Raw genomic sequence first — 24,552 nt, 5'->3', positions numbered from 1 at the left:
TAGTGTTCCCAATCACTCAGTGCACAACCAAAAATAGACGTGTGACCGGTTACATCATCTTTACAGTAAATGTGATCTTTGGTTGAAGCCAAAAAACTGTCCCTCTCACACACAATGCTCCTGTGAGAACAGTACTGAGAAGTGTCTGTCAAGATAAATGACTAGCCATAACTGATTTGGCTCAGTGGATAGAGCGTCGGCCTGCGGACTGAGGGGTCCCAGGTTCGATTCCGGTCAAGGGCATGTACCTTGGTTGCAGGCACATCCCCAGTAGGAGGTGTGCAGGAGGCAGCTGATCGATGTTTCTCATCAATGTTTCTAACTCTCTATCTCTCTCCCTTCCTCTCTGTAAAAAATCAATAAAATATATATATTTTTTAAAAAAGATAAATGACTAATGGTAAAATCTAAAACCTTAAAAGAAATGTGCTGGACACAAAGCATTCTAACATGCCTTTAAATACAAGGTGAGTTGTTCAAACCATGAAAACCTTAGAGGCGCTAATAGCTCTGTGGATGGTGGTTCCAAGTACACAATTAGATGACAAATACTTAAAGTTGAAGGAAATAAAGGTGACCAAAAATATCAAGTCGTTCTCTTTGCTACTGTAAGAGATCTGAGAGCGATCACCTTCTTCTACACTGGTACTTATCAATATCACGACAAGATGTATGCATCTCTGAGGAACAGATCAAGTTTAGCTTTCCTTTGGAGATTGGAAAGACTAATAAACAAATGGACACAATTGCAAAATCTCCTAAATGGCCAACTCTATTGCCAAAGTACATTAAACGTGGGAGGGGTGAAGGGAGGGGAGGGGAATGTACCACACCTCTCTCTGATTTCCACCTTCTCAGGTTCACAGTCTTGAACCTGCATTTCATCTTCCACCCTGGCGGACTTGCAACCTTCCACATTAACTGCATGGCGCCCTGCCGCCGTTCCCCGAGTGTCTTCGTCCTCCTCGTCCTCCTCCTCTTCCTCGGGAGGGTACTCAGTGACATCACACTCATCCTCTGACTCGGAAGAAGAGCTTTCCTCTGAGCTGGAATCATCACTTGAAGTTGTCTCATACCTAGGTGGCAATCGGGAGTTCAGGAGATGCAAGGTGTGCCCATCAAGACCCAGTGACAGAAATGTCTACGAAGGGAACGCTGCGGACTGACTCCAGAAGTCTCACCAGTGTGTTTAGACCCTACACCAAGCATGTCAAACTTGCGACCGGTGGGCTGCATGCCTCATTTATTTAACATGCTTGCTCTACACTGAGCAGTCCAAAGTAAGGTCTATTTAAAAGCCTGGTAGTTCTGAATAGGTTCTGACTTAAGAGGGATAACCTGCATTACCAACTGGTATCATATACCACTTGTAGGAAAAATATGTAATATATATATGCCAGAGGCCCGATGCATGAAATTCATGCAAGGGGCTTCGGCCCTCGCAGCCCTGGCTTTGTCTGGAAGGTCGTTCGGAAGTCCTGTCTAATTAGCATATTACACTTTCATTATTATAGAGAGAGAGCACCTCTAGCTTAGTATAAATCACAGGAAACTTTATCATATAAGAGCTAGGTCTGCAGTTGTTCATTTTTTCTATCCTTTCAATATAGATTGATTTGATTTAATGGTCGGAAGACAAACAGGCTTAGCTATTTACTTGTGCCAATTAGAAGAGAAGGAACAAACAAGTAGTAAACATTTTATTGAGAAAGCAAAGAACTGACGGCAGGACTGGTTTGCTCTTCAGGCTCAGTCTCTTTCGGTTTGTGCCTGAGTTCTGATACGGGTAAGTACCAGGTGTCCAACAGTGCAGGAAACCTGCTGCTTTTGTTTGAAGACTATTCTTTTTTTTCAGGTCAAAGGTGAGAAGATGCAAATGGCTCAGCTTCATCAGGTTTCCTTTCAAGAGTGACATATCCTTAAAAGACAGCAAGAGGGGGAGAGGAGAGCAGCCCGAGTGCCCCTTTCTTAGGAGGGAGTCTTCCATCACCGGGACGCGGCAGCATCCCAGGCTAGGCCCTCTGAATGCAACTCGAGTAGGCAGGAGGCAAAGGAGACAGAAAGACCACGTATAAATGCCGGCACCACCATCTTTCCTTACCCTCCATTAATGCCAACAAACTGGAGATTCTTTTTCGCTCCATTTGAATCCCTGTTGCCATCTTTCTTCTTCATGATGGACTTCAGCGTACTTTCATTACTTGCACATACTGTGAAAACATAAATCAAGGCGATAAAAATTAACGTAACTCATACCCATACAAGTTGAGTGAGTAGGTAATCTTTCTTCACGTACATTTAGTTTTCCCCCCTCATTCATGTAAATACAGATCTTGGCACGTATATATGAGAAACCTGCACAACTCATTGGAAAACTGTGTGCGTGCAAAAAAAAAAAAAATCAAAGTTCCATTTAATAATGTTCTTTATGGAAAAGAAAAACCATTAGTACTTCCAGACATAACAAAAGCAGCGACAACTAGCGTGTGTATCAGACTTCACTGTTTATAAAGTGATGTCGTGTCTCATTTGATCTTCAAAAACCACTTAGCACTAAAATAAGGGTTATTATTATAACTTTTCTACAGCTGAAATAACCTGGGGAAAATATATGCCTTCCAGACTGTGAAAGAGTGAAATGCTGTTTAAAATATTTTCTACTTCATAATATCAGGTGAGTTTTCTTAAAGGGACCACAGAGCTCTTTAGTAATCCTAAAGCTCTGCTAGGTCTGCCTCCAGGTGAGTTTCTAAGGCACAGGGACATCAGGTTGGAACGCGGGCGCCGCCGGCCTGGAATGCTGACGCTGGGAAGGACTGGGCGGGAGGAAGGTTACCGTAGAGGCCAGCAGCTATCTGGTCATCTGTCAGGTTCACTGCAGACAGCGTGCTTTCCTGAGCGGGGAAGGTGTCCTGGCTGCAGACGGGCTCTCCTTCTGTGAACCCCACCTCCCGTCCATGTCGGGATGTCTGCGTATTTAATGGTCCTCCTGACTGTAGGCCTCCACACCTACAGGTGTATTCCAAATTACTTCCTGTCAGGAAGGAGAAGGGTGGAGAAGCGTGTAATTCTGGAACCAAACAAAATGGGCTAAACGGTCAAAAAATAAAAAGATTCTTGCAACTCATCATTTTGTTAAGTGCTCCGCCCCCCCCCCCCCCCCACGCCGCCCCGCAATTTCTTTTTGCATAAGTGGAACTATATCCAAGACACCCAAACGCAAACCCCCAAGGTCTTCTTGACTCTAAATCTTTTCCTTTATTAGCGTATCCGAAGCTTGTCATTCTCTCTGCTCGGGCTGCTACACCTAGCCTTATGCTGGGCCACCAGCGTAGCATCCTGACAGTCCATCTTCCTCCTTTCCCCCCCCTCACGCATGCCCCTGAGAGCAACACTCCCGCTCAGCTCAAATCCCATCGTTATCTCATCTAAAACGAAACCTAAAAAGTTCCCCATCACTCAGGAAACACAGAGCCAGATATTCTAGATCAGCCATGGGCAAACTATGGCCCGCGGGCTGGATCCGCCCGTTTGAAATGAATAAAACTAAAAAAAAAAAAAAAAGACCGTACCCTTTTATGTAATGATGTTTACTTTGAATTCATATTAGTTCACACAAACACTCCATCCATGCTTTTGTTCCGGCCCTCCGGTCCAGTTTAAGAACCCATTGTGGCCCTCGAGTCAAAAAGTTTGCCCACCCCTGTTCTAGATCATCTGCAACCTGGCACCAAGGTACCTATCCAAGTTTACTTCCCTCTACGCCTGTGGTCCTTTCTGGGATGGGGACTGCATCCCAGTAGATGGAACTACTTCCGATATGCTCTTCTTCCACCTGGCATGCTCCTCTTCCCCACCTCCACATGGTCAAGCCGCCTCCCGCCCCCCGCCCCCGCCCCATCATGTCCTCTTCTGAGCCTTCCCTTACTTCCCTAAAGAAAAATAACTTGTCTTTCTCTGAACTCTCACAGCCCATCCTTCATACCCTCTTACAGGATCTATAACACAAGGTACTGGGTGATTTGTGTGACCACGTTAGACTCCCCTCTAGTCTGTAAATATTTTAAGGACACCAAACAATTCTAATCAACTTTGTTTCTCTCACCACATCTACCAGATTGCTTTTGTGTATGTTAGGTACTTAATATTTTTTTCTGACTGAAGCAGAAAAATTGGATGAAGTATTATGCAATTAATGTATATAGGTTCATCACAGAATTTTCAATATGGCTAACATGGGAAGATATTTACAATATATGGTTAAATGAGAAAAGCAGATATTAAAATTCTCTGTATGGTATAATCCTATTAAAACATATTAATATATTTTCACACAAAAACAGAAAAGTTATCTGAAAGCTATGATGATTTTAACTTTTCCCTGTGTCATTATTTTTCCTACAGTGAACACTGATTCACTGTGCACTTTTATCAAATGACTAAGCAATTTCATTTCTAGAAACTTTATACTGAAGATGTACAAAAAAAAATATAGAAGGATAGTCCCTATTTCCATGGGGAAAACAATAAAAAGAGGTAAATATCACAGAGTGCCAGTAAGAAACAGATGCAATAAGTCTGGTACATTTATACAAAGAAATTTCATGCAGCCATTCAAAATGTTGATGTAGGTGGACATTTATTAACATAGAAAGGTGAGCATAATGTGTTAGTTTTAAAAAGAGGCTATAAAGATTAAGATTACATGAGAATAAAACTAATAAAAATTTACTAAAATAGGCTATTTTGGTAAATAATTATATTTATATGAATACATATTAGAAAAAGTCTGGAAGGATATGCAACAAACCTATTTAAAAACCTACTGTTGCCCTGACCGGTTTAGCTCAGTGGATAGAGCGTCGGCCTGCGGATTGAAAGGTCCCAGGTTCGATTCTGGCCAAGGGCATGTACCTTGGTTGCGGGCACATCCCCAGTAGGAGGTGTGCAAGAGGCAGCTGATCGATGTTTCTCTCTCATCGATGTTTCTAACTCTCTATCCCTCTCTCTTCCTCTCTGTGAAAAATCAATAAAATATATTTAAAAACCTACTGTTTTTGTAAGGCTAAAGAATTATGGGTTTTTATAATCTTTTCTTTGTGTCTCTATTTTCTAAATTATGCATTACAAACATAAGCTACTAGTACAACCACAAAATTGAAATCTACGCACAATAACATCACATGATAAGAATTTGATGACAACATTCTTGAAAAGAAAAGCTTTGAAATCCCTTACCGTAGATTCTTAGAAGAAATTTAAGTACTGATTGCATTTTGAGGCAATCAGAAGAAAAAGAACCATGATAGCCTATAAATCTGTCCTTGTCAAACTCCATTGTTCATAGGTTCATCTGGGGTATTTGTTAAATGCTGATTCCCAGGCACTTGCTGCCAGAAAATCATTCTACAGATCTGGGCATTTCTGATGACCCCCGCCTCCCTCACACACACACACACTGACACATTCACAAGAGATTTTGATGCAGATGCCCCACTTTGGAAACTACTAGTTTAAAACAATACTGTAATTAAAAAAAGGGTAGAGGGAGGAAAAATGTTCAGTGTGAGAGATTATGAATTCTGAAGGCCAGGGAGGTTCAGTGACTTGAAGTCACATTTTGTAACTCTGTGACCAGCACTTTGTCCACTAATCAACAACACAATGTTCCCTCCTCTAGCTCTGAAGGTACCTCCTGGTAATTCCTTTACAAACCCACCTCCCTCCTCAGCACACACATACAATACTGAATGCAGCTCTCCAAACATTATTTAATGCCCCATAACCTGATGTGTCTCCCAGCAGCAAATATAAGATGTCTAAAATGCCTTTGACTTATTTTAAGCAAATAAACAAAACAGGGGGTTTATCATTATTTATCTTTATTCCTCCTCCAAGTACATTCATCATTACTTTGAAATTACTACAGTAACCTCTAAAGTCTCCATAGTAAATCCCCAGGGCCAGAGCACTCTTCCTAGAGAAACACCTTCAATAAGCATTTTCATAATCAAGAACAATGATTTTTAACATGCAAATACATTTATCATTATTATTATTATTGAAATCTTAAACATAAAAGTAGATGGTATAAGAAATCCCTGTGTTCATGCAGCACTGGGGCAGCAGCTGGAAAGGTGCCAGAAACATTTAGGGAGAAACTGAACTGTCTGGGGGTAGGGTTGGAAGGGCAGCTTTCTCCCAGGCAGAACTCCTGGCAGAAGCCACTGTTCCTTTGCTGAGCCCTCCCCCTACAGAGCTGGCAGGAGGGCACCCTGTCTGAGTCTCTATTAACCTACCTACCACTGTTACCCCTGTCCTGGTGAGACCATGCCCCACCCAACTTTCGGGCCCACCAAGCCAATTCCAGTGGCTTTTCCATACAAATGGCCTGTCTCGGTTCATATGCTACAGACTTTCTTAAAATCTCTCAAAGGTTCACAAACCCCAAATAAGCAGCATCTGGCTTTGGAGTGCCCCAAAACTCTTGCTAAATAGCCCAGACCCGGCATGCTGGCAGCCAGCCTCAGTTCATAGTTTGGCCTTACCTGGGCACCTCCAAGCCCAGCACATGTAGCAGCCATCTGCAGATCGCTTTGTAGCTCATGCCAGGTGGCTCCAGGGCAGGGCACAGGAAGAGGCTGACCTTGGCCTGCACCTCTCGGGAGACCAGAGCCAGCACACCTGGTGGACAGCTTCAGACCATGCTGAAGTACCACCCAACCACCTCCATGAGCGACACATTCAAGGGGCAGACTCCAAATGGGAGGACTCATTGGGAACCAGAGCTCTGCTGAAGTGAGCCCTTCTCTGTGGCATGCCAGCAGCAATCAAGGCTCAACTACAACAGGAGCATGCATACAGCCCACATGGGGTGGGGGACTGGGGGGCACAAGTGGAAAACCTACCTTGGGTGACCAAGAAGGCTACAACATTGGGCGTACAGGATACCTACAGAGCCCATAGGCCACTTTACCAAGACTGGAAGACATAGCAGCTCTATCTAATACATAGAAACAAACACAGCAAGACAGCCATTATGAGAGACAAAGAAACATGTCTCAAATGAAAGAAGAGGGAAAAAACTCCAGAAAAGAAATACATAAAATGGAGAGAAGCAATCTACCAGATGCAGAGTTCAAAACACTGGTTATAAGGATGCTCAATGAACTTAGAGGAAGAATAGCTGAACTTAGAACCTCAACAAAGAGTTAACATAATAATGGGAGATAGAAAACATAAAAAAGAATCAGTCAGAAATGAAGGATACACTAAGCTGAAATCAACAGTAGAGTAGATGAAAGAGAGGATTAAATCAGCAATTTGGAAGCCAAAGAATTGGAAAACCCCAATCAGAGCAGCAAAAAGAAAAAAGAATCCCCTCCAAAAAGAGGCCCTGGCCAGTGTGGCTCAGTTGGTTAGTCATCGTCCCGTATACCAAAATGTTGCTGGTTCAATTCCCAGTCAGGGCACATGTCCAGGATGCTGGCTTGATCCCTGGTAGAGAGTATACAGGAGGTAGCAGATCAATGTTCTGCTCTCACATCGATGTTTCTCTTTCTCTCTCCCTTTCCCTTCCCCTCTCTTTAAAAATCAATAAAAATATTAAAAACAAACACCCTCCCCCCCCTCCCCCCAAAAAGGGAACAATGTAAGGAGCCTCTGGGGACAACTTCAAACATTCACATCATGGAGGTGCCAGAAGGAGAAGAGAGAGAGTAAGGAATTGAAAACCTATTAAAAAAAAAAAAAAAAAAAAGATGGAAAATTTCCCTAACCTGGTGAAGGAAACAGACATATAAGTCCAGGAAGCACAGCGGGTTCAAAACAAGATAAATACAAAGAAGCCCACACCAAGTCACATCATAATTAGAATGCCAAAGATTAAAGACAAAGAGAGTCTTAAAAGCAGCAAGAGAAAAGCAGTTAGTTACTTACAAGACAGCTCCCATAAGACTGTTAGCTGATTCCTCAAAAGCAACTTTACAGGCCAGAGGGGATTAGCACGAAATATTTAAAGTGATGAAAAGCAAGGACATAAACCAAAATTACTATACCCAGCAAAGCTATCATTTAGAATCGAAGGACAGATAAAGAGCTGCTCAGACAAGAAAAAGGTAAAGGAGTTCACCACTACCAAACTAATATTACATGAAATATTAAAGGGTCTTCTATAAGAAGAAAAAAAAGGATAAAAATATGAATAATAAAATGACAATAAAAACCTATCAACAATTACTTTAAATGCAAGTGGATTAAATGCTTCAATCAAAAGATACACGGTGGCTGAATGGATAACAAAACAAGATCCTTACATATGCTGCCTATAAGAGACCCACTTCAGAACGAAAGACAAGACGCATAAAAACTGAAATTAAAGGGATGGAACAAGATATTTCATGAAAATGGATACAAACAAATGAAAGCTGAGGTAGCAATACTTACACCAAACAAAACATACTTTAAAACAAAGGCTATAACAAGAGACAACAAAGGACCCACCCAGCAAGCCCACTGCTAGGTATTTATCCAAAGTATCCCCAAACACTAAATCAAAAAGACATCTATATGTTCTCTGAAGCATTATTTACAATAGCCATGATAGGGAAGCAGCCTAAGTTTCCATCAATAGATGAATGGATAAAGAAGTTGTGCATATATGCAATGAAATAGGACTCAGTCATAAAGAAAAAAAAAAAAAAAGAAATCTTGCCATCTGCAACAACATGAATAAACCTAGAGGGCATTGTACTGTGCAGACAAAGACAGACAAATGCCATATGATTTCACTTATATATGGAATCTAAACAAAGTATATAAGCAGAACAGAAACAGGCTCATACGGTAGATATGGAGAACATATTGTCATTTCCCAGATGGGAGAGGGGTTGGGTGGGGCTAGGTGAAAAAATGAAGGGATTAAGAAGTACAAACTGGGAGTTACAGCATAGTTATGGGGATGTAAAGTACAGTATGGGAATATAGTCAATAATACTGTAATAACTATGTATGGTGTTAGATGAGTACTGGATTCATTGAGGGTGATCACTTCATAAGATACATAATAAATGTCTAATCACTGATTTGCACATCTAAAACTAATATAATATTGTACATCAACTGCAATTGAAAAATAAAAAATTATTTAAAAAAAGGAAAGAAATCCCTGTGTTCACATCACCAGCTTCAACAATGATCAGAGCTATCTGGTCTCATCTTCACTTCCTCCACCCACTCAGAATTATGCTGAAGCAAGAGCCAGCGATCCTATCACTTGCACCCATAAATGTTTTAGTATATATTTCTAAAACCAAGAACTCTCAAAATAATTATAATGCTAAAACTATCAAACCTAAAAAAAGGGATAATTTCTTAAAATTACTACATTATCTGGTCAGTATTCAAATCTGTCCAATGGTCTCTTAAAATATTTTAATAGTGTTTAAATCAGAATCCCAGTCCTAGACATCCATTGCCTGATATGGTTTTTAAGCCTTTTAATCCATAGGTTCTCTTTCTTTTTAAATACAGCTTTTAAAAAATGTTTTAAAATTGAAGTATAATTTATATACAATAGAATGAAAAAAATGTAAGTGTAGAGTTGGTGAGTTTTGGTAAATGCCCGTGTAACCACCCCCCAAATTAAGACACAGAACATTTCTAACCACCCAGTAAACCCACAACTCCCCATCCTTCCAGATAATCTCCCCAGCTGAGGCAACGCTTCTCTTCACACAGCTTAGCTTTGTAAACTAGGGCTTTTTAAGCCTTTTCCAATCAAGGCCCAACTGCTCAAGCAGGCACTGGAGGATACTTCTTGATGAGTGTGGATAGATTCTTCTTGCCTGTGGGATTTTTTTCCTGCTCAGCTACTACCGCCTACCCATTCAGAGTGGTCTAGTGACTTAATTACTCCCACTTCAGTGACCTTCTCTAGTAGATTGTTCTACAGGCCTGCAATTTCGGCTGCCTTTGCCAGTTAAATTCTACCCACACTCTAATCAAGACTTGGCCCCGATTCTCTCTCCTCTATAGTTTTTTCCTATGACACGATTCCACTGACACCTCTTTTCTCCCCTCCTTGTCCTGACCAAAATATAGCCTGCCCTCTGTTTTCTCTGTTTCATGTGAGTCTCCTCCTTGAGAATGTAAGCTTGAGTCTCTCCCGGCCATGTTCATATCTGGTGTGCTCTTCAGTGCTTAAAATAGCACCGGACAATAGAAAGCCTTTGGTAAGTGCCTATGTAATTCAACTGAAAGTCACGAGGATTCTGTTTAGGCTGACTAGCAAAGGCAAAGAACAACATTAAATATTAAACCAATTCCCATTCACTGAAATCAGAGGGAACTTATCACCTTTATTGATAGAAAATGTTTCTCTGATGGTACTGAAACTCTGGCTGATCTTAAATGGCCCGCAAACAGTGGTCTGGACTCGTCAGACCCATCGTAGTTATAGGGCACACACAAGATCACACGTGCACTAGCATGAGACTGTGACAGATGACTGCTGTGTTTAAGTAAAACACAGGGAAAGGGCAGCCAAGAAAGCCAGAAATAAAGCGGCCAAGAAAATTCAATGGCCTCAACCTCAGCCGCCTTTCAAAATCACCTGAGTTGGAGGTGGCACTTTTAACAATACAGATGTAATGAACCATCTGCAGGTGGGCCTAAATATTAGTTAGTTTGTTTTTAACAGCTCCCCACGTGATTCTAATGAGCACCCAGGACTGAGAAGCACTGGATTAAATTAGCCAGTATAAAAACAAAACTCGGCTGCTAAAAACAAGAGTTTAGACTTCCATCTGGTTTCAATCCATCAACTTGGATCATGTGAATTATTAGGAATTACTGGTAATTTAGTTATTAACAGGCCTGGACCCCTAATGGTAGGAACCCATGACAAGCAGTAAATACTACCAAACAATACGGGCAAAACAACAGGAGTAACACGAAGCACCCTCAGAATTCTGGCCTAGATGCTCCAAACTCCCACCAAGTGGCAATGGTTTTCACCCGGGAGGTAAGTGAGCTGGGGAGTGGGCAACTTTGGTCATGAACTCAAAATTGCCACCAAGGCCAATAAAGCACTAGCCTCATTTTATGACTTGACCAGATGTAATGACTAAGAGAGCAAGTGATAGAAAATGTGATTTTCTTCTTGAAAATAAGAACCACTTTGAAACATTAATTGGTATTCTCAAGTGTACTTAGCGATTAATGTATGGATAGCTATACTAGCTCAGGCAAACTATAATGAAAAATAAGTAACCTGAAGACATTTTTTTTTTTTTACTTTCTTTAGAAATGTTAAAAGCAAACTTATTTGGAAGAAAAATAATTCAATGAAAAATAGAACTGGAAGAGTTTTAAAGAGATCACCTTCTCCAGTTTCCTCTGAGATGTTTACTCATCCAGAATGGGTATTAATGTAAGTAAAGGGCAGTGTTTTGTTTCTAGATCTGTTGATTTTTAAAAATTTACTAAAATAGATTTTAAAAGTTGCTCTGTTCACACATTCCAGCTCCTCTGGCATGCTACCTCATATTTTTATTTACAATGCCGAGTCCTTTCTGAAAACACAGCTAAGGAAAATTAACCATGCTACGGTGCCAATTTTGAGCTAGACACTGTGATACGATTTTTAAAGAACATTTAGCTTACTTGTCAAGAAGAGGTAGGATTGAAATTTCTGAATCATTACAGAGGCCACTCTATGATTTAGGTATTTTCACAAAGTATAAGAATTCAAAGGAATTTGAAATAGTACTTCTAGTTTTTCCAAGAAGAAAAGAGCTTGAACATGAATTCACCCTTGTCAGCCCACATGTGGGTTTGGGGAATAGACTGAGATTATTTATGAAGGATCACCTATTTTGGGTACCTTTTATGAGTTTTTTTTTTTGGCCGGGGGGGGGGGGGGTGGCGGGGGGGAGTATGTAGCTTTGGTGGAGAAGGGACAATCCCTTTCTGTTTCCAGGATCACCTCTCAAGCACTGCCTGAATGCCACTACAGGTGGTCACCAACATAGTCAACTTGAACTGGAGATGAAAAACTTACGTGGCCAGAGCTGCAGCTTAATAATTTCTAGGGCCACTTTAATATTTTCTTGAGAAAATGCCAGACAGCTGTTAAGAATGTATCTAAAAGTGGGTACTCAGAAATTAAAACGTTAGAGTAGATTAAGAATCAGATTCTTCCTCACCACAACCCCACCCACATCTAATTACACACCATCCCAAGGCAACCCAGAAAACCCACACTGACAAGCTGCAGTAACTGAAGTTGGGTTGAGCAGATGTGCTCTCTGTTCCTCAGATACAGCTAAGGTCCTCCTCTGCTCCCTAAGCTCATCCCCTCCCTTGCCTCAGAGAGCTGGATGCCAGCTGAACAATTCCAGCACTGTGTCCGTGCACACTGTTTAGGGGCTAACATATACCACCAGAGGTAATCACTCATATTTCTGCTATATGTCTTGGCTTCCCAAGTCCTTCAAGGTGTGGGACCACTTGCTCTCTTTGTTGCAGTGCCACACTTTGCATATAGTCAACGCTGACTGCATAATTATCAATTGACCCTAAAGGAGAAGGGTACAGAGTAGACTTGGGACATCTTTATTGAGATATGAGTGACTTGCTGTTTAGAAGAAGAATAAACAGCGGTAGCCATCATCCTCACTCAACAATCCCCTTTGTCATTTATGAATGGACGTCAGGGATTCAAAGCCATTTTGTTCTCTCAAACCACTAATCTCTGTGCTTTGGCCAGAAATGAACTGCACATTGTAGGATTCATTCACAGTATAGGCGTCAAAGTAAACCTGCACCTTTTCCCCAGGCTGCACGTGCATTTCACTACTACCCACTGAACACAATAAAGCATCAGTTTAAAAACCAGGAGTTCACGGTTTGATTCCCACTCAGGCCCGGGGTTGCAGGCTCCCTCCTCAGTAAGGGGCGTGCAGGAGGCAGCCCATCAATGATTCTCTCTCATCTTTCCATCTCTCCCTTCCTCTCTGAAATATCTATCTATCTATCTATCTATAAATTTTTTTTTAAAGAGGAAGATTTTGAAATGTGTCAACTAAAGGGCTTACCAACGGTGAACAGATCTTAAACTCTGTAAAAGATTTTTCTTAGGACTGGAGTACTTTTCCCCAAGGTCTGAAACCGATCTAAAATTTCAATCCTTCTGAGGGTCACTATCCCCTTTGAGACTCTGATGAAAATTATGCACTTTCTTCATAAAAATTCCAAACACAAAAATGTTCATGAAGCTATGGACCTCAGGTTAAGAAGCCTCACTCTAAGGCTGTTTATTCCAACAATATTTCCCTGAAATAGGGCCTGGGGTGTGCCTATAGGGTTGGTGATGGTGGTGGTGGATGAGAGCAGGAAATCCATGAATTTTGGAAAAGTCCCCCAGCTGAATCTGATGGGCAGTCTGGTGAAGAGCTAGTTTCGCATAAAAATTCTGCTGAAAGAGCCCCTTGCATAAAAAATCTAATGCATCCTTCTCATGACACAGAAGGACATGGAAGCCCAGACTCTCTCTTTCTACGGTGATTCTCCAAGTTCCTGTACAGCCGGTACCAGAAGTCAGCTAACTACCTCATGCCAGTATACATATACTGCAGGGTGCCAACAATATTTTGTTTGGCTTATTCTGATGCTATTGTAGCACTAATTAAGAGACAATTATTATTAAAAAAAAAAAAAAAGGTACCAGGACAAGTAACTGGTAATTATTTGAACTAGGAGAAAACTAACTAGAAATGGTATTTTGTAACAATTTGTTTCCCTGCTTTTGCTTTGGCTCACATCTCTCTGTCTACAAAACTGCTTTCACAATTATGGGAATGACTTCAAGTTCATAAACTTTTTAACAAACTTGAGATAACGAACAGGGCAAATGTGGAAGCTGATTTAAAACGCAGTTCTTTTGTTTGAGTATGAGAGATGAATTTTCTATAACTCATGTGGCAGGCAGTTCAGTTCCACCATTATAGATAGTTTTGTTTGTGTTTCCTCAGAGGCAGCTATAATATATTTAGAGTATTTGTAACTGCACGTCATTTGTCTAGAATTTTCTCTCCTGTTTCCTCTTCCAGAGAGAAAGAAAAAAAAATGAAAAGAAATATTAACCCACTCCTCAAACCAAAACAATCCAATTGATTTACAGGAAGCATAAACATTATTTTCCTAAGGTTTCTTTGATAACAGAAACTTATTTCTTCTTAAATTCTTAATTACAACCTACTTATCTACCTATAGCAATAATACATGGAAATTCAATTGCTAGGAATGAAAAACATGTTTTATAAAACATGTCTATAAAAAGATGTTTTATAGAACATCTTTGGTCAGCACCAAATTCAGGAAAAATGTTTGTGATCTTTTACGTGACAAATGCATAGAATATGTATGATTCAACTTTTGTTTAAAAAAGTATGTCTCCAAAATACAGCCCCACTCACATACACACTTGTGTACACCAAGCACACATGAGGTTACCCCCTGGGGGCGTGAGGGAGAGGCTGTCATTCTTTATTTATGGCCTTCTGAACCGCTATTTGTTATGAGCACATACTTGTTATAATTTTAAGGAAATGATAGTTTAGGCATAATAATGCTGCAAAAAATAATGCTCTTGTGCATACCAACAAGTTATACCCTCAAATCTTCAGCCCTAGGCAAGTTTAAGAGAATTTCCTAGACTGGACACTAATATACTTAATTTAATTTTGGCTTCGTTTTGGGCTTTCACACAGATTCTGAATGAGGCTGAACTGAAAATTTATACTTCCTACTTTGTATTTTCCCATTTTTATCTATCTATCAATCTATCTATCTACATATATATATCTATCTATCTATCTATATCTATCTATCTATATTTGTTTTGATAAAACTGTTAGTTGGGGAGGCATAATATAATTGGGGGATGAAGGCAATGGCCAGCCAGAATTATGAGGATGAAAATTTGGATTAAAAACAAAAGATCATTTGCACAATTTCTGTTTGGCAGTTTGTTCTATGTCCACACTTCCATTTCTGGAAGTACTAAAAATAGTAACAGCAACGACAGCCAGCATTTATTGAGCATTTATATACTCTGTGCTGCAGGCTGTTCCAAATACTTTACTCTTTAAATCTTCATTTAACTCATTAAATCTTCATTTCAACCCTCTGAGGGAATGAAGACAAGTTTTCCTAGTGGCAGAGAAAGAATTTGATCCCAGAATGTCTGGCTTTGGAGTCCAAACTCAACAGCTCCTTTGCACTCAAGTATTAGGTTGACATAACATACATAATCATTTATCTGATCTTTTTGGTAGATGTCAAACCCAAATACCCTATCATTTCATTTGGAAGACAAAGTCTGAAATGAATACCTTCCTATACTCCACTATGCCTTTTGGTAGGGAAAGGCATGAAATGTTGTGTGTGAGCAACACTCTCTATTATACGGTGTGCACAGTCAGCTGCAGTGCATTTTGACACACCTTTAATCTTCACAGCTTGCAGGTACTGACACTCTCTCTAGACCATAGATCAAGCTGCTTTCATTTTCAGTTCATATAACAAACACCAGATAACAAAAATTTAACACCATGGGTTGAGTTCCTAACCGAGTTCCTTCTTCATTGGAAGTTTAAAAGCAAAACATCTAAAATACAAACGTGATGTGGATTACAGAAATACTTTGAAGCTGTTCTTGTGCGTTCTGCGAGGGAGCTGTCACTATGACCCAATAAGTACTATTAAATATATTTATACTGTTTGTTCACCAATGCTGTGGCGCTTGTGCATTTTAGCTGATTAATTAGGTGTTCCTGTGCAGGGTCAGATCTAAGCAGAGACGTGTGGAGCATCGGTGTGACTGGAAATAGACCCAAACACACTGTCACACAGCCAGACACAACTTTATCCCCGCTCTTGCTGTTCGGGGTGTCAGGCAGATTACTCTAATGGTTCAGCTGAATATTTTTGGCAAGAATGTGAAATAGAAGCCCCAGTTTGGGGAAGAGGGAGGAAGGCTGGCAGGAAAACGCCTTTATAATGGATGATCTACTGTACCATCTGTGTCTGGAGGTATTTAGGGGTTTTATTTTGACTTCAACATCTGACATCATGATTTTTAAAAAAGACGTGGAAACAGACATATTATTAGTTACTCAAGACTCTTGCTTCAGTCCACATATCATTTTAATCCTGTTTACTCTACAATGACTCCCCTGAACATTTATTAGACTCCTTTGATTCTAAAAGGCAAAAACATACACATCAGCTGTCATGGTCATGTCCATTTTTTCTCCTACAATAAGCTGTCTGTTCCACAGCATGGTTACTAAAAGCTAATATTAATTCAGTACTGAAAGTGGAAACCTAGGGAGATATAAAAGATATTTCAGTCCATTTCAGCCACTACTACTTTTAGGCTATAAAGCAGCAATTCTCAACCTATGGGTCGCAACCCCTTTGGCGGTTGAGCGACCCTTTCACACGGGTCGCCTAAGACCATCCTGCATATCAGATATTTACATTACGATTCATAACAGTAGCAACATTACAGTTATGAAGTAGCAATGAAAATAATTTTATGGTTGGGTCACAACATGAGGAACTGTACTTAAAAGGCCAGAAGGTTGAGAAGCACTGCGTATAAAGAGAAACAGAAAGACTTTGAAATTCTTGTTAATGGCTTACTTACAGTTAAGTCTAAAACATTGGACATTTTCACATTACAATTAAATTTAATGCATATGAGGGCCCTGACTGGGTAACTCAGTTGGTTAAAGTGTCATCCCGATATGCCAAGGTTGCAGGTTCGATCCCCGGTCAGGGCACATACAAGAATCAATCAATGAATGAATAAATAAGTGGAACAACAAATCAATGTTTCTCTTTCTCCCTTTTCCTCTCTCTCTAAAATCAATCAATCAAAATAAATTTAAATTTAATCTACATCACACAAATCACACGAAGCATTTACACTTGTTTTGCATGTAGCCTTTGGTCAGAGTTGAGAATATGTTTGCAGTGGCCTCCCAAACCTCACACTACGGTTCAGCACATCAACAAAGGAAACCACATTCAACATGCTACTAGCACAACCACCAATGACAACAGTGACCCTGTGCTCACCACATGCCAGGGACCAACACAGTGACAACCTTCTAGGAGGGGAGCCCTTCTAGTCCCCACTTTTACAATGCCCTGTAAGGAAGGCTGACTTTGCTTCCCCAGGTCAGGCTGGTTCGTGAGACCAGGACAGCCAGGAACGAAGCCCGTCCTGGGCGGATAGTATGCATTCTTAGAGACACACAACACTGATAACAAGGGAAGTCATTTTAGTGAGGCGTCCAGGGAAGTATTATGCCACAAAATCTTCCAGGGTAATTTCTCAATTATTAATGTCAATTAAAAAAAAAAAATCAGGAGGCGAGCAGGAATCCCAATGATAAGGGCAAGGATGAGGAAGACAAAAATGTAAGCACCGATCAAAACAAACAGTGGGCTAGGGCTCCCTTCTCTCAGAGTTCTGGCTTATCAGAGAGGCCTTCCTGGGCCACCCCACCTCAAACAGCCCCCACTCAGACCACCACCACTCACTATTCCTGTAACTGGAGTTCTTTTCTTCATAGCACATACCACCACCTGACATGGGTTAGGTCTATTGTTTAGTGTCTGTGCCCCCAAACTGGAATGTCAGGACAGGAGCTGACACCTATGCTTGAAACAGAGCAGGAACTCAATCATTATTTGCTGGAGTAATATGAATTAATGGAGTCTCCCTCCCCTCATAAAAAGTTTCAATATTTTCTACCAGTATTTTTTTTAATCAATAATATACTGGTAAAAATAGTAATAATAATATACTGGTAGTTGGGGTTACAAACATGAAAGGACCTTTTTTAAGCCTGCCTAAATTAAATGAACAAGTAAATGAATAACTGGAAGACATCATATCAAACCAGCAGTCCCAGGAGACAGCCCCTAGTCCAACCAGCATTAGCTTACTTTTCTTCTTCTAGCCTGAGTCCTCAGGCAGAGGCCAAAGAAGCTACCAATGAGAAACAGCAGATTTAGCTACGGTTTTCCATCATTCTATCAAATTACCACTCTAAAGCTTTCTCCAGGGCTCTAGCATTTTAGAATGGTTCTAGAAGTATAGTGCCCACCCTTCCTCATCCCCAGGTCCCGCAGAGCGCTACCTACCTGCGACTTTACCCAGACTCATTTTGGGGAGGTCGGGGTTCCTCAGCTCTTCGGTGCTTGCAGACTTCATGACAGAATTGATGGATGACAGGGTGCTGATGAGCTGCGAGTTGAGAGAGCCAATCTGCGAGTGAGGTTCCCCAAAAGCTTCTGCCAGTTCACTATAGTTCTCAGCCAGCAGCGTCTGCTGTTCTGTCAGCAGCTTCTGGACGCGCTCTATGTAGTGATCCAAGCCGGTCATCATTCCGGAAGGAGCCTGGGGCTGCGGGCCCTCCAAGAACTCTCCTACAGGCTCGTCCCCGACACCTACGCTCCTCCTGCTGGCCATCAGCCCCACAGTCAACTGGGGAGGCCCACATGCGATGGTCCTCATTTTGAGACCAACCAGGTAGTTGTCATTAATATTTATCTGGCCCACGCCGGACTCTTTGGTCTTCACAGCTGATGGCCGGTCAATCCCGGCACTGCCAGAGAGCACCGTGCCAACTCCGATGGACCGAGTCTTGGTGGAGGGGTTAATGTCCCTGACACGGCCTTCTCCTACAGCCACGGTCCGCGTTTCCACAGTCCCGGTGCTGGTCTGCTTGTCCAAAGTGCTGAGGGAAGTGTTGGTGCAGGACTCGACGAGGGTGGCCTTCTCGGTGTTGGTGGACTGGTTCAGCTGCTCCAAAGCCGTGCTGGTGTGCTGGCTGGTGGTGTGAGGCACTGCCATGACAGCAGCTTCCGCCTGGCCCGCGGGCTCCGTGCTCACGCTCCGGGAGGTGCACTCCTTCGGCGGGCAGACAATCACATCGATGGAACAGTCTCCACAGCCGATCGATCGCACTTCTTTGAGATTCAAGTTGGTCTTGAGCAGCGTCAAGTCGTTTACAGATTCTTCCGTGTTGCTGCCTGTTTCACAGACACTGATTTCCACACCCACGCTCTTATCGCACGTCTCCACAGCCCTTCCAGTGCACTGGTCACGCATTTCCACCCTTTCTTTAACAATCCACCAATTCATGGGCAGCTCCGGCCCCGTGACTTTATTCTCACAGTGGGGCCGGCAGGAGATGCCTACGCTACTTGTTTGCACAGAGGTCCCAACACACGAGTCAACAACGTCCACGTGACGGCCAACCATCTGGTCTCTTGTCAGCACGACGGCCTCTACCATCTTGCTGAAGACAAGCGGCTGGGCCATCATGGCTTTATCCATTTTTTTCCTCGATCCAGCAGCCTGCAGCTCTTGCTTGAGCTTAGTCATCTCTCGGTCATGGGTGGTTTCTTTGAGCTGAACTTCCAGGCGGTAGATCTTTTCCTTTAAGGCTTCTATGGTCTGCTGTTGCAGCTCAATTTCTTTGTCAGCTTCGGTAGTCACCCCAAGCATGGCCTCTGTCACACTGACCCCAGAATCCCTCGTCTCCGTGACTGTCCCCACAGCAGCGTCCTTCCAGGACCTGGAGCCTCTGAGGTACACAACAATGTCATGCATGTTCTCGTCGGCACCGGCAGCCACGGACCGATGCTCTCGAGGCCGACACTCCCCGTTCTCCCTGAACTCTGAGGGGGCCTCATAGCTGCTACTCTGGATCTTCTGCTCCAGGGCCTGCATGTCTGCTGTGAGCTGCCGGAACTCTCTTACCCTCTGTGTGCTCTGCTCTACACTCTCTATCTCTTCCTCTTCATAGTCAATGTATAATTCCCCGCCACTTCTCGGGCCCTTGGAGAGCCGTTCCAGCTGCGACGCATTCCCAGCACTATAGGACCGCTTCCTCACACCACTGATGTCGTTCTGGGATGCAGCTCTTTGGTTTTTCAGCTTTGAGGCCAACTGCCTTTTCTCCTCTTGCAACACAGAGATCTTTACCTGGAGCACAGGGATTGTTCGTACCTGTTCCTCAAGCTCCTTCAGGCGCTTCAGGGCAATGGCCATCTGCTCCCGGATGTGCTGCAGGTGCACGGGGCTCACGTTGGTCACAGGAGTGGAGATCCCTGAGCTCAGGGGGCTGTGGCGGATAGAGCTCCCCATGGAAGAGGTGGTGGCTGCAGCTGGGGCATAGCCAATATAATCCCCGTTGCCTTGGTAACCATTCTGAAACTGGTGCATGACAGGATTGTGGTTTCCAGAACCCATGAAGGAGGAGAGAGAGCCTGTGGAGCCCATGCCTCCAAAACTGGCCAGCCTGGGCCTTCGGAAGTCACCCGGCATCGCCTGCATGGTGGCCCTCTCCTGCTCCAGCCTTCTCCGGGTCTCCATCAGTGTCTTGGTGACATGAAGGTTGTGCTTCGGGAGTTGTGGTGAGGGTGGTGGCAGCTGTCGACTTTCTGGGATGGTAAGGAAAGTGGGTGAGATGTCCAGAGGGGTGGGTAGCCTTGCGACGGGAGTCGATGTAACTTGGCTTCTGGCTAGGAGGAAGCTGGGGCACTGCCTGTTGTCATCGCTATTGGAAGATGACAGAGATTCGGTGGAAGTCCACACACCCTGCTGGCCAGGTGGGGGCCTGCTTTCTGGACATGGCACAGATGGCTTCCGCCTCTTCTGGATGTTCAGTTTCTTGATGGTGTTTCCTTTCTGTATGTCATCCACGTACTTGAGGAAATCTAAATCTAGTTGATAACCATAGGGAGTCTCCACAAAATAAGGATCTCTCTGTTCCTTGTCATGGTCCCCATTTAGAACATCATCTGCTTTTCCTGTGAGAGAAAGAGAAGACAATCTTTTAATGCTATGGGATACACATAATGGCAAAAGCTAACGCGTGTGGGTGTTGCAGTGTGGCAAGCTGGTATTATTTAACCAGTTAACTGCCACGGTATTTTGAATTTAAGTAAAAAAGGTCTGCCGCTTGCATCTATAGACGCTTATGGCATACACATGGTTAAGAGTTGACAGACCTATGTTCGAATCCTGGATCTATAACTTTACAGCTGGGTGAGCTAATAAACCGTTGGGAACTTCAGTTTCCCCTCCCCCGCACCCCTTCCCCCAGCAAAAATTGAAAATACCAGCATTTAACTCATAAAGCTGTTAAAAAGAATGTAATGAGATAATGATTTTAAAGAGCCAAGAACACATCAAGTCCTTACTAAATATTGTTATTTTTTTAAAAGAATCATTAAAATACTTAAAAGCATTTTCAAGTAGATAATTTGTTTTGTTGTATACAGTCCCTTGAAGTAGGATAGCAGTCACTAACACTCCCAGTTCATAAAGTACACTCTGAGGCACAAAAGGCAAAAACACACACACTTAGCATAACTGACCTCCCAGTGCAGATCATGCCGCCTTACTGAACGGTGGCCCCGGGGGTCCCAGTGCCTCATCACCCGCACAAGATCACAACTGGCCTTGCCGCCTTCCTCCCTGAGAGAGCTGAGTGAGGAAGTCCAACAGCAGGGGTGCAAGGACGCAGAGCACAGACTTCACCTCTACCTTGTGTGTTCCCGTTTAAACACAAAAGCAAACCCCGTGCCAGCCAGAGGAAACAGTTTCTCCAACTTGGACTTCTTTTGGACAAAACATCCACTGTCCCAAGAACACCCGGTTTTGTGGCTGTGGTGTATGCAAACAGTTGCAAAGGAGGATGGAAATAAGGGCAAGCCTCCGTCCAAACCCTGGATCATGTGGCATTTGGTAAATGCTACTTCTGCCTAAAACAGACATTTAGCAAAGGAAACACAAGAGCTTTTCAAGGCACAGAGCTTGCTGCTGGCCTGAGCTATGCATTTCAAGCTGAAAAGCGAGGTCATTTTTGTTTGTTTAAATTGCTGGATCTTCCTAGAGTCGGAATGAGAAGCGCTGCATTTTCGGAGCTATGGGAAGGACCCAAACGCAGTGAGTGGAAACGCAAGCCATGGGAATACAAACCCCGCCGGAGGCCTGTGGAGGGCCCAGTACTCCCAGCAGTTTGGGCTGCCAGCCTGCCCTTCCCCACCCCACCCCACCGCTGCCGAACATTTCTACCCGATATGGGAATGCTCTGAGCAAACCTCCTGCCCCTGCTCGCCCTCTTTCCTCTGAAATGCTGGAAAGGAAAGCACACCAAGAAGGCTGCCAAGCAGAGGAGTACAACGTTGTGTGTCCTTTGTGCCCCGATTTAAAACAATATTCGACTGTCCCAGCTGTTGGAACTCAGGCCCTACCTTTCAACTCTAAACCACGCAGGGAAAGCACTTTAAGGGGTGCGCAGCGCCCAGCATTTTCTAACCAAAGAAGGGTGAGTTGATGCAGGGCGCCCGCGCCTGGAAATCTGTGCTCACGCTAGCAAGACCGCGTCTTTCCATCGCTCTCTCCTTCCCTTTTAACTCCACATGGACAACACGTCATTCCAAATATGCAGCCGGACCTGTTTCTAGCGCTGTCTGAAATTCCACAAGCGAAGAGAAACTGCAGGCTCCGGTGTCAGGCAGAGGCAGACAGATCTCAGACACCACCAGCCCGGTGGCTCTCAACCCTCCCCTTCTCTCCCCGCCTCCCGCAGGGCCCTGGCTCGGGGGAATCCAGGGAATTCAGCCCCATTCCCCCAGATGAGGGCCCCAGGCGGCCGGATTTGCTGGCCCGCCCGCCCCGCGGGCTAGCCCGCTCTCCGCGCACCTACCAGGCGCCCGCTGCGCTCCCCGCAGGCCCGCCCCGCTGCACCGCACACCCGGCTCTGTTGCTCCGTGGCCACGGGTCTTCACCCCATAAGGAAAGGAGCTCCCACGTTCTCGTAAACTTAGCAGGCCACGCGCAGATACCATAGGCCGAGCGTTCACCAATGAAGGCTCCCTCCGCCTCGGTGGCGCCACCCCCAGCACCCTCAGGGGTTCGGCATTCCCTGCTTTCTTAATGGAAACAGGAAACCGGGAGCTTTTGAAAACGTGTGTGCTTCTTCCCAGGGCTGCCAGAAGTAAAACTTAAAGCCAGCAGTTTCACCACGGCCACAGAGAGGCTCTGTCTGCGGGGCCAGCCCCTTCTCCGTGAAAGAGCGTGTGTTCTTGTGTGGAAGCTCGGCGGCCTCGGCCCTCGGTCACCTGCAAAAGTGAGGCACAATCGGCCCCACTGTTCCCTGCAGGCTCTGAGCCCCGGCAGTGCCCGGTGGGTGGGTGCAGAGCCCAGCGGAACTGGCACCAGCACTTGGCGCTCAACCAGTGACAAGTTATCCTTTAACGAGAATCTCCACTCAGCTTGTGCCACTGTTGAACGTTTCTTTTTTAAAAATGTAAACACCCTTTTCCATTTACAAAAGTAGTACATGTTTTTAAAAAAAAAAAAAAAGAAAAAAGAAAAAGAAAAAGCCAGGTAGAAACTACTTAAGAAAGAAAGTCACTCATCTGGCCATCTAGCGGCAACTGTTAATATTTCATTGTTACTCCTAGATTTTTCTATTTCTTAACATACTTTTCCTACTTAGGCATTTTCAATAGGAAAGGTTAACTTTTTTTTGTTTTCCTCCAAAAAAAAAAATTAAATGCACTGATTTAACATTAGGATTTAAAACACAACAAACTACATCACATGTTTTCAGTGAACTTTAACTGTCACACAGTGTTATACCTGAAGTTTACAAAAGGCATGGTCACAATGAATTACCCTCAAATAGACTCAAGACTCCTAAATCTGGGAATCAGTAGAGGTTAGAATTTTACCAGGTTAGGATTGATGATTTGCGAATACTGCTTGAATCAGACTATCCTACAGCTTTGTAATTTCAAATTTCATGCTCAGGCAACTAAAAACTACAAGCTGTGTTCTTAATACGTCATTTTTACAAACGATGTCCACAGGATGAATTGTTCTACAATTAGAGATACCCAGTGTCATTACTTTTCTTATCTCTTGCTTTCTAGTGTACCTTTACAAACATTAACACAAATATGGCACTTCTAGGGCCCTGACTGATTTCCCAACTTTTCATGTAGTATCTCCCTATACTAGACTGTAATTATCTTCAGAGCAACAGTATAATATTTACAATATATTCCCCTGCCCTAGCTGGTTTGGCTCAGTGGATGGAGCAAGCATAAACTTGCGGCCTGCATGCAGCCCACCAGCTGCGAGTTTGACATGCTTGGATAGAGCGACCGCCTGTGGACTGAAGGGTCCTGGGTTCAATTCTGGTCAAGGGCACATGCCTTGGTTGCGGGCTTGATCCCCAGTAGGGGGTGTACAGGAGGCAGCCAATCAATCATTCTCTCTCATCATTGATGTTTCTCTCTCTCTCTTCCTCTCTGAAATAAATAAAAATATATTTTAAAAAATAAAATATGTTCCCCCAACCGCACACATCAATTAACAAGATACTGGGAACAAAGAAGATGTTCAAAAATGTTTACTGAAGGAATTAACTGAATATACAGTATAACATA

At 43.2% G+C, this 24,552-nt stretch overlaps 1 protein-coding gene across 11 annotated transcripts in view; it reads right to left on the bottom strand.

The window, feature by feature from the left end:
* Positions 1–24,552, bottom strand: part of KANK1 (KN motif and ankyrin repeat domains 1) — a 190,460-nt gene that overhangs the window by 12,065 nt on the left and 153,843 nt on the right. For 4 of the 11 annotated variants that reach the window (XM_036330932.1, XM_036330933.1, XM_036330941.1 and 1 more), the window contains 4 exons: positions 18,223–20,898; positions 2,837–3,070; positions 2,102–2,210; positions 834–1,076 (listed from right to left, as the gene is read on the bottom strand). In XM_036330932.1, coding sequence (XP_036186825.1) covers positions 834–1,076; positions 2,102–2,210; positions 2,837–3,070; positions 18,223–20,898 — 3,262 coding nt within the window. Of the gene's footprint in view, positions 1–833; positions 1,077–2,101; positions 2,211–2,836; positions 3,071–18,222; positions 20,899–22,802; positions 22,956–24,552 lie in introns of those variants that run through there. The other 7 variants (XM_036330940.1, XM_036330930.1, XM_036330931.1 and 4 more) reach the window with 7 other exon arrangements.

Source organism: Myotis myotis, unplaced genomic scaffold, assembly GCF_014108235.1.
Source record: "Myotis myotis isolate mMyoMyo1 unplaced genomic scaffold, mMyoMyo1.p scaffold_m19_p_12, whole genome shotgun sequence".
Taxonomy (NCBI): Eukaryota; Metazoa; Chordata; class Mammalia; order Chiroptera; family Vespertilionidae; genus Myotis; species Myotis myotis.
This window is presented reverse-complemented; position numbering and strand designations above follow the sequence as displayed.